The following is a 10,704-nucleotide window of genomic DNA, read 5'->3' as shown; positions in this document are numbered from 1 at the left end:
TGCATTGAGGAATGCACATAGCTTCACAATGGCTAATCAAACGTTTTCTGGTAGAAGCCCCCTCAATGCAACCGGAAGGAGTTGCGTCATAATCACGTGGCAGTCATGAGACTTTAGGTTCTGTAAATTTTTCTCTGCCATATTTATTATTCCCTTTATATTCGATGAGAAGCCAGACGGTACCTTCATGCTGAGCAGGCATTCGAAGAAGATTTCCTTCTCTTCTTTGGTAAGAGCGTAGGGCCTTGGATGAGCACTGGCATCATAATGAACTTCCGCTTCATGCACAAACAAGGAGGAAGGTTATACAAACATAGAGTCACAGGCCACGTGCTATGGTTGCTGCTCTGCTCCCCAAAAGAATTAATGCCATCTGCGCTTAGACCAAACCATACGTTCCTTGGGTCACCTCCAAACTCCTCCCAGTACTTTCTCTTGATTTTTCTCCATTGCGAACCGTCAGCGGGTACTCTCAACTTTCCGTCTTTCTTACGGTCTTCTGCGTGCCACCGCATCGCCTTCACATGCTCTTTGTTTTGGAACAAACGTTTCAACCGTGGTATTATAGGAGCATACCACATCACCTTGGCAGGAATCTTCTTCCTGGGGTGCTCGCCCTCGACATCACCAGGGTCATCGCGACTGATTTTATAATGCAATGCACCGCATACTGGGCAAGCGTTCAAATCCTCGTACTCACCGCGGTAGAGGATGCAGTCATTAGGGCATGCATGTATCTTTTGCACCTCTAACCCTAGAGAGCAGACATCCTTCTTTGCTTCATACGTACTCTCGGGCAATTCATTGTCCTTTGGAAGCATATTCTTTATCATTACCAGCAACTTTCCAAATCCCTTGTCAGATACACCATTCCCTGCCTTCCATTGCAGCAATTCAAGTGTGGTGCCCAACTTTTTTTTGTCAGCTTCGCAATTCGGGTACAACAATTTCTTGTGATCCTCTAACATGCGCTGCAACTTCGTCCTCTCCAGATCACTTGCGCAGTTTCTCTTTGCATCGGCAATGGCCCGACCTAGATCATCAGCGGACTCATCTGATGCCTCTTCTTCAGCTTCTTCCCGCATTGCCGACTCAGCTTCTTCCCCCATTGTTGTATCATCGTATTCAGGGAACCCATGGCCAGGATAGCCGTCGTCGTCCTCTTCTTCTTCATTGTGTTCCATCATAACCCCTATTTCTCTGTGCTTGGTCCAAACATTATAGTGGGGCATGAAACCAGACTTAAATAGGTGGACGTGAATGGTTTTTTCTGTAGAGTAACTATGACCATTCTTACAGCCAGCACATGGACAAGGCATAAAACTATCCGCCTGCTTGTTTGCCTCAGCGGCCTGCAGAAAAGTATGCACGCCATTAATGAACTCGGGAGAGCATCGGTCATCATACATCCATTGTCGGCTCATCTTCATTACACAACACCAAATAGACCAAATTAATACAAGTTCATACATAAAGTTCATATACAACACTTAATTAAATGCAACATACAAATAACTCTCTAGCTAAAGAATTTAAATGCAACAACAAATGCGATGAAGATCGCAACTAAGGTAACAATTGATCCAACAGCATAATGATACCAAGCCACACTATCAATGGCATATTTTCTAATCTTTCTAATCTTCAACCTCATTTTCTCCATCTTGATCTTGTGATCATCGACGACATCGGCAACATGCAACTCCAATTCCATCTTCTCCCCCTCAATTCTTTTCAATTTTTCTTTCAAATACTTGTTTTCTTTTTCAACTAAATTTAACCTCTCGACAATAGGGTCGGTTGGAATTTCCGGTTCACATACCTCCTAGATAAAAATATCTATGTCAACTTGATGGGCATAATTTGTCATAAACACGAAATGCAACAACTAGTTTTAAAAGAGAATATACCACATCCGAATCATAACAAGGACGAGGGCCGACGGGGACGGATATCAAAACCATGGCACTATGTATAACAAACAACGTACGGGTAAGATAATTATACGAGTAACTATATATCCAAATCACAAAAACATCAATTTGGTAATGTAAAACATTCATGAACAAGAGCCTCACCAGAAGGTGGTGCCGGTGACGGGACGGTGCGGGCGATCGACGATGGTTACGACGGAGATTTAGAAGGCACTAAGTAAACCACACCTACATATGCAAACTAAGTGTTATTTTTGACCTCAAATTGCATATAAATCAAATACTAGCAAATATAATTATTCCTCCCAAATTAGTCACTATACAAAGCATTGCAAGAGCTAATCTAGCAATGAGAGTGGAAAGGACAAAGTTGCTAACCTTTGTGATCATTTGAATGGATGGGGGCCTTCAAATCTTGACAAATTTTGGGCAAAATTTGTGAGGAGCTCGAGGAGAGGGGGGGGGGGAAGAACAGAGGAAGTGAGGGGAAAGGGGAAGAACAGAGTGGCTCGGGGGGGACGAAGGGTTTATGTACGTCGACCTTTAGTACCGGTTCGTGCCACGAACCGGTACTAAAGGTGATGGACGGGCCCTAGACTGACAACACCCTGCCACCACCCTCTTTAGTACCGGTTCGTGGCACGAACCGGTACTATAGGTTCGCCACGAACCGGTACTAATGAGAACGGCCGGCTAGCCGTTGGAACCGGCACTAATGGACACATTAGTGCCGGCTCAAAACCAAACCAGCACTAATGTGTCTCATATTAGGTCCTTTTTCTACTAGTGCTTGCAATATGTTTGTAGCTACTCGTTTGGCAATATCTTGGTTATCATATCAAAACCATTGTTGCGGTTGGATCTTCTCAAGTTGTAGCAACTTGGAACTCGCAACATCTCGAATCCAATTATTTCTCACACCAACGTGCTTAGTTCGAGATTGATATCTTGAATTCATGGCATAAAATATTAATCAAGGTTTGAAAAAATCATTGAACCAGTACTTGAAAAATGTTAGACAAAGCATTTGAAAAAATGTTGAATAAGTGTTTGAAAATGTTAATCAAGCGTTTGGAAAATGTTCAATGTGTATAGAGAAAATGTTGACCATCTATTTAAAACATGTTAATTTTTTATTTGAAAACTATGAATCAAGCATTTAAAAATGTATAAGAAATGTTGACCATGTATTTTTTTAATGTATAAAAAATGTTGACCATCTATTTAAAACATGTTAATTTTTTATTTGAAAACTATGAATCAAGCATTTAAAAATGTATAAGAAATGTTGACCATGTATTTTTTTAATGTATAAAAAATGTTGACCATGTATCAAAAAAAGCTTAAACTTGTATTTGAAAAATGTTAAAACTGTGTATAGAAAATATGTCGACCATGTATTACAAAAATGTGTTATTTGTATTGGAAAAATGTTACGTGTATTTAAAAAATACAGAATAATACCCAAAAGAACAAATAAAACCAGAATAGAAACAAAATAACAAAGAAAACATAAAATAAAAACAAAGAAACAAAACGCAAAAATGAGTGAAAAAGAATCGAAAGAAAATAGATAAGAAACAAAGAAAAGAAACAAAATAAAACAGAAAAAAGAAAAAATCCTGAAGAGAACCGTTGGAGTAGCCTCAAGTAGGATGCGCCCCTAGTTCTTACCACTTATGGAACTTCAGTGGAGTAGCTATGCTCTTTTTACGACTATGCACGCGTGAATGGGTCGGCTCAATACGACGCGAGGGAAAAAAGCTTCAGCGAGAGCTGCTACTTGTCTCGCTTAATGCGACAAATAGTGGCTTTCCAGGAGATAACCAAACGATTAGCATTTATTATGATGAATATTCTTTTGAGTAACCTTATAGGGTGAATAAATAACGAAGTGATTAGCTAGTCTACTGTGCGTCTCCTAGCGGGCCCTTGCCCGGGCTGGGCCCTAGGCGGCCGCACTCGCCGCCTAGGCTCAGGGCCGGACGGGAAGGCTCATTTTTTGACGAATCACTCGATAATCTATGAGGGTAGGAAGCGGTGGATTATCACCTAGGAATATGAAAATTTATTTAATGTTGCAAGTAATTATTCAAATAGATAGACATTCTCGTTTGCAATTTAGGAACAACTCATTGATGTATCGAGGAACTCTTGCCTCTGGATTGTAGCTCTTTCGTATTGGAATAAACTACTATTGATCTCGCAACAAAAAGACTTATTGATGTATTTTAAGTTTCTTTTTCTAAAATAGTTACTCAGTTTACTTTGACTTTTTTGTGTGGACACCTTCGAGGGCCGAGCGCGAGGCACGTCGGTACGGAGACTGGCGAGTGGGGCCCACATGTCAGCAGCGTACCGCGAGTGGAATATCCGCCTCGTCGCGGGCTAACCCTCTCTTCTCCCCCCGATCCCCACGCGATCTCGCCCGCCGCCGCCGCCGCCGCCGCCGAAAAACCATGGCTTTCTCCGCGCGGAGGAGCCTCGCCACCAGCCTCTCCAGCCACCTCACCCGCCGCCTCCACCCCTCCCTCTCCCACCTCGTCCCCTCCTCCCACCGCGACGACAACCACGAGGACGCCTCCTCCTCCTCCTCCGCCCCCCTGTTCCCCACCCAGCAAGCCCCCCTGCACTTCCCCTCCGGCGACCTCCGTCGGCGCGCGAGATCCCAGGGCCTGGCCCTCCCCCTCCCCTTCGGCGCCCACCTCGCGGCCCGCCGCAGCTTCTCCACCTCCTCCCCCGGACCGCAGATCGATGGGATCCTCACCGACCCCGCGGCTGGCCAGATGGATGTCGCGGCGGGCGTCCTCTCCGACGCCGCGGCCTCGGTCGCGCCCGCCTTCCCGCTGCCCTTCCCGGGGGAAGTGGCCGCCGCCGCCGCAGACTCGTTTCCCCCCGTCGCGGCACTGCAGTACGCCATCGACGCCGTCCATTCGTTCACCGGGCTCAACTGGTAAGCCTCGTGGACGTAATAGCATTTGGGAACTTGATGTTCCACTTTGGATCAAGTAAACTGTCGATAAAATTCTAAAGGTGGTTCATTTTTTTAGGTGGGCTTCTATTGCGGTGACGACCATCTTGATCCGAACGGTGACGATCCCGCTGCTTGTGAACCAGTTGAAGTCTACGATGAAGTTGAATGTAATGAGCTCATTTGAGTAGTAACTTATATTGTTTATTTATATGTATGCTTTATTGTATGTCCGTTCTGATTTTTGCCGGTGCGTTTTATGACAAACTTCTATAGAAACTTACCAAGTTTGATCTTTGATAACGGTGAACACTGAAAATTCTGTGCAATTTGTAGTGAAGACAGTCTCGTGTATTTAACATGTATGTTTTAGATGTCTTGATTCAAACTTGGCGATAGAGATAATAATGCAAGGTCGAGTGGGGATGGGAGAATTTGATGGCCGCATGTGCCAAACATGTTTCTTTGAGCTAACAAGCAATCTTCTTTGATGGCTGCATGTGCCAAATATGTTTCTTTGAGCTAACAAGTAAACCTCTTTTGAGTTGTCATATGATCGAGTGGCCTCAAATACCCAGGCCTCTAGTGTGCAAGTGTCTTAATTTGGTCGGCTGGCCTCCAATACCTTTGGCCTTAACTAGCAACATTGGGACTATTCTTTGGATCAAAATCATTTTTGGCAGCATTTGGTTCATAAATTGTAGTGCCACGTGCATTGCACAAACGCCCAGTCTCCCCTTCCTTGTTATGTCAAGTAGAATGAATATTTTTGGTTAACGTGTCCAACTACTTTTATCTTGATCATCACTTCTGATTGCCACACTGTGGCTGAAAGGCCTGTAGTTGAGGACATAGAAACAAACATCATACCACACAGATGAAATTTGATGCCTCCACTAAGTTATGTGTGATTATTCTACGCCTCTTCTCTGAGAGGCCTGAAATGAGTTATATGATGTTTTTGTTATGTTCTTTGCTCATTTAAATCTATTCACATATATATATGTTGTGTCCTTCGTTGAGTGACTGCAAGGTAACTAGCTGAATTTCTTTCTTATGAATTCTTACTCTATGCAGGCAATGAGGCCAGAAATTGAGGCAATCAACATGGAGATGCGAAATGTAAGTAGATTTATTTCTTCAGTTCAAGTTGCATTTTATATGGTTACTTACAGTAAGCATGTTATTTGTAGACACCGTAATTGGATTGACAGAAACATCCTGCAGACATACTTCTGCTAGATTTTTTTACGTGCAATTCTACACACATAGCTGTTTTTTAATGCCATTGAGTATTTATTTGTTGCCACCCAATTACTAAACTATACTTTTCTGTTATTCACTTATTTGGAGTGTTTGCAGGAACCTAAGTTATAATTCTGTCCAAGAAAATTTGCACCCCTAGGGAACCTAAAATCTATTTCGGTTCAAAGAAATGTACATTCTACACTCGTAATGATATGATCTTTCATATTTATTTGCTGCAGTCAATGGATCCACAATCAATGTTAGAGGGGAAGAAGAAATTGGGCGAGCTATTCACGAAGTATGCAACTTCCGATGGTTTACTTATTTAGTTATTTTCCTGTGAATTTGTCGTGATCTGGAAGTTGTATTTTCCGCCTGCTGTTTTAATAAAAATCTTATGCGTTGGTGCAATTTTGCCAACTAATCATTTTATGTTCATGTCTGTGGTTCTTCAAACTTGAGCTCTGTAGAAGCTTCTAGGTTATAAAATTGGGCTCTATAGAAGCTTGTAGGTTATAAAATTGGGCTCTGTAGAAGCTTGTAGGTTATAAACTTGGGCTCTGTAGAAGCTTGTATGTTTAAAAATGCTGTATGGGCCATTAGATTGTTCTTGCTATCATCACTGCTCAGAGTGTCTCTTTTTTGCTCAAACCAGTAATCATGGAAAACCCGCTGTCGGACCTGATTCATTGCCCCCTTACACCTTTTACAGAAATTTGACTTTGTCGCTTTAACCTCTATTATTCTGTTTATACCTTTTTTTTATTTCTTTTAGTCATACAACAGATAGTTCCGTAAATTTAATTATTAATGTCTTCCGTCAGGCATGGTGTTAATCCATTGACACCCTTGAAGGGTATATTCATCCAAGGGCCTATATTCATGAGCTTTTTCTTTGCTGTAAGTTTATACCTCTTCCTTGTAATGTCGAATTTTCTTACTACAACCACTCCTAGTTATGATACAGCCATTTTGCAGTATTTTTATCTTCCACCTTTTGTCTGTCTTAACTGCAGATACAAAACATGGTGGAGAAAGTCCCTTCTTTGAAAGGAGGTGGAGCATATTGGTTTACTGATTTGACAACTCCTGACGAACTTTATATCCTCCCAGTATTGACATCGGTGACATTCTTGGCTACGGTGGAGGTGTGTGTCCTGGCCAATGCAATAAATATGTCTGCCTTGTGACCATGAGGTCACGGGTTCAAGTCCTGGAAACAGCCTCTTACAGAAATGTAGGGAAAGGCTGCGTACTATAGACCCAAAGTGGTCGGACCCTTCCCCGGACCCTGCGCAAGCGGGAGCTACATGCACCGGGCTGCCCTTTTTTTTTTATTGTATAGTTAAGAAAATGTTTTTTTTTCCAGCTCAACATGCAAGAAGGCATGGAGGGAAATCCTATGCTGCAAACAATGAAGAAGTTCTCTAGAATATTGGCTCTTATGACTATACCATTTACAATGCACTTTCCCAAGGTATGAAATACTCAAGGCTATTAATTTCATGAATCATACCCATAAAATTCTAGCTAGAAGCTATCTGTAAGGAATTTGAACATACTGGGAATGCAGGTTAGTTGGCATGAATAAGTGCCTCTCTTAGTGAATTACTAAATCTGGGCTTGTCGGCAAACAATGCTATACAGTGACCATGTTTTGGGTACTGCCTGAGATTAGTTTATGAAAAAGGACAGACCCGGTGCATAGAAGCTCCCACACAAGGTGGGGTCTGGGGAAGGATTATAGGGAACATAGTCTTACCCCTGCAAAGTGCAATGCAGAGAGGCTGGTTTGAACCCAGGACCTCTTGGCACTAGTGGGGAGGACTTCACCACTGCGCCAGGCCTGCCCTCCTCGGATTAGCTTATGAAACTAGGCAAAATCTGCCCCATATGGAAAGTCCATCCAGTAACTATTTCTCTGACCACGACCACGATCAGTCTTCCCTAGTTGCCTTATTCATCCATACATAGAAACTAGGCGAATCTGCCCCATATGGAAAGTCCATTCAGTAACTATTTCTCTGACCACGACCACGATCAGTCTTCCCTAGTTGCCTTATTCATCCATACATGGGCTTCATATTACCTGAAATGTAAGACAATTTGTGTGTGTATCAAAGCCTTGTTTGCACCATTGTCAAGCTTTCATGGTGTGGTTTGGATGGGCATAACACATGTATGGGTTACTCCCTTGATTTTCTTTGTGGGTGGGCTAGAGCAGAAATTTATTTTGCATGGTGTTTGTAGTGTTTCTTTGTGGAGCTGCCACTTAGGTGTTTGTAGTGTTTCAGATACAGCAATGTGTGTTCCCTAAAGTAGGACCTGTTTTTCCACCTAACTACTCAAGATGATTAGTACACTGATTGATTGAAATATATGTAAATCCTATTTTTAAGAAAACAAGCTAGTGCTCTGTTATCCACACTCGTCTCTTTCCACACTTTGGTAAGAAATATGTGGTGTCAATACCTGAAATAAATATGGTTTCATGCTTACCCTAATAGCGATATACTTTTGTTCTACCTTAACGTAGCTAAGTTTCTCTGTTTGCAGCATTAACATCGCACTGCTAAATACTTTTGTATTGTCTTTAATCTTCTCTTTTCTTCTGCATTGCCATTAATATTCTTTTTGCTTCTGCAGGCAATTTTCTGTTACTGGGTAACGGCAAACTTGTTCTCTCTTGGGTATGGTTTTGGTAAGTCCTTCTCCAGGCTTGAAACCTTGCACATGCCCATGTCTTCTGTTTGTCTCCTTCCCTAGTTTCTAACGCGTATACCTTCCTTCCAAAATTTTCTCTCAGCTCTCCGGAAGACAGCCGTAAGGTATTTCTTGAATCTTCCGGAGGTTATACCACAGCCCGAACCTGCGCAAATGTCGACCTTCAACCTTTTCGAGACACCAAAGCCAGTGTCAGCAGTTGATACACCCACTGGGAACAACAGTGATTCACCCATTGGAGACAACGGTGATTCACCCACCGCAGCCAACGGGTCAGAGCAGTCTAATGCTGAGCTAAGCGATCGGGTTGTGTTTCTTGAGAAGAAGATTGCAGAACTTGAGAGGCGGGCTAAAGCTAGAGGCGAATCTCAAGAGTAATAAACTAACAGGTAAGTTTTTGATCGAGCACGCGAATCCTATCCTAAAAAAGCACTGTTTGTAACCTGTGCCTCGTGGCGAAGGGATATCTGGCACCGACTTACCAATATAGCACCAAGATTTGACTTGGACTATCCAATTTTGTGAGCATGTGTGTGTGTGTGTGTGTGTGTGTGGCAACTGTCGTTTCGAGCGAATAAACCGGGGGGATCCTGGCAGAAAAAATCGCCATTGTTTGTTGGATTAACCGCAGTGATGCTGGTCGAGCAGAAACCAGAGGGTACTTATTATTCTTGTATCACTTGCTTGACATTTGAGAATCGAACGATGTAATAGTATTAGCTTTTAGTTTGCGATCAAGATAAAACGAGGCTGTTGAAAACATATGGCGGGACTGTCAGATTCCATAATATGATACTACAATATTCTTTGCAATGCAACGTCATATTTTGTTTAAGGTGACATTGCATTATACTCGTATCATACTTGCACTAGGAGAAGTCGTAGTACCGCATGTTTTCATAGTCATTGTGAAATTGGGCATGTTGTTTTGGTTGATGAATAGAACATGGTGGGACGGGAATGCCACCCATATTTTCTAAAAGAAATTAAAATGGAAATACCAGTGGGCGTAATCTAAAATGGCAAACTCAAACGCGCACATGCACGATGAAATTAGATCATGTAAGTTTTTTGGGGTTGCATGCAACAACTAAATAACTAAGAATACCATGGGATCGACCGATGATCAATTACACATGCAACAATCCATGCATAAGCTGCCTCCTGTGTTTTTCATGCAGCGACTCAAACTCGTTTTTCTCAAGCTTTCCTATGTTTCTTGATCCTCTGTTTTGCTCAACTTCTCCTTTCCCATTCATATAGTTCCTCAAATTCCTATGTTCTAGTACCCTTTGTTCCCTGAACTCGTTTTTCTCAAGCTTTCCTATGTTTCTTGATCCTCTGTTTTGCTCAACTTCTCCTTTCCCATTCATGTAGTTCCTCAAATTCCTATGTTCTAGTACCCTCTGTTTCGAACAGGGCCTAAACATCTAGTCACCCCTCGTGTTTTCGCGTAGGCCCGAGGCAGTGAAAGAAAGAAAGCTCCTCAAGCATGCATGTTGGGACCTATGCTGGAATGATCTATGCACGTTAGGACCCACGTATACATGAATTGCAACTAAATACATTTCCGACAAACGCGATAGCACACAACGTACATTTCCGACACACGCTTGAGAACTCGAGATCCTCAACCCTACGCTAGAGTTAACTACACACCTACAATACCCACCTGGACACACACCCACCTGGGTTGAGATCTCGATATCCTCACCCTACGCTAACCAGGCAGGCCTACAATACCCAGCTGGACACACACCATCCTGGGTTCAGATCCTCACGCTACGCTAACCAGATAGGAGATTGCTGATAACACACAAGTATAGG

The 10,704-nt window shown here is 42.6% G+C and overlaps 1 protein-coding gene across 1 annotated transcript; it reads left to right on the top strand.

Annotated features, from left to right (window-relative positions):
* The first annotated feature begins 4,316 nt into the window (after nt 1-4,316).
* LOC123093842 (mitochondrial inner membrane protein OXA1-like) lies at nt 4,317-9,712 on the top strand. The gene is made up of 9 exons (XM_044515896.1): nt 4,317-4,887; nt 4,985-5,075; nt 5,983-6,027; nt 6,393-6,451; nt 6,978-7,053; nt 7,170-7,301; nt 7,523-7,630; nt 8,800-8,854; nt 8,960-9,712. Exons 1-9 carry the CDS (start codon nt 4,394-4,396, stop codon nt 9,253-9,255), a joined length of 1,356 nt encoding a protein of 451 aa, XP_044371831.1. The 5' UTR covers nt 4,317-4,393; the 3' UTR covers nt 9,256-9,712.
* Nucleotides 9,713-10,704: the final 992 nt, after the last annotated feature.

This window comes from Triticum aestivum, chromosome 4B (assembly GCF_018294505.1).
Source record: "Triticum aestivum cultivar Chinese Spring chromosome 4B, IWGSC CS RefSeq v2.1, whole genome shotgun sequence".
Classification (NCBI taxonomy): domain Eukaryota; kingdom Viridiplantae; phylum Streptophyta; class Magnoliopsida; order Poales; family Poaceae; genus Triticum; species Triticum aestivum.
This window is presented reverse-complemented; position numbering and strand designations above follow the sequence as displayed.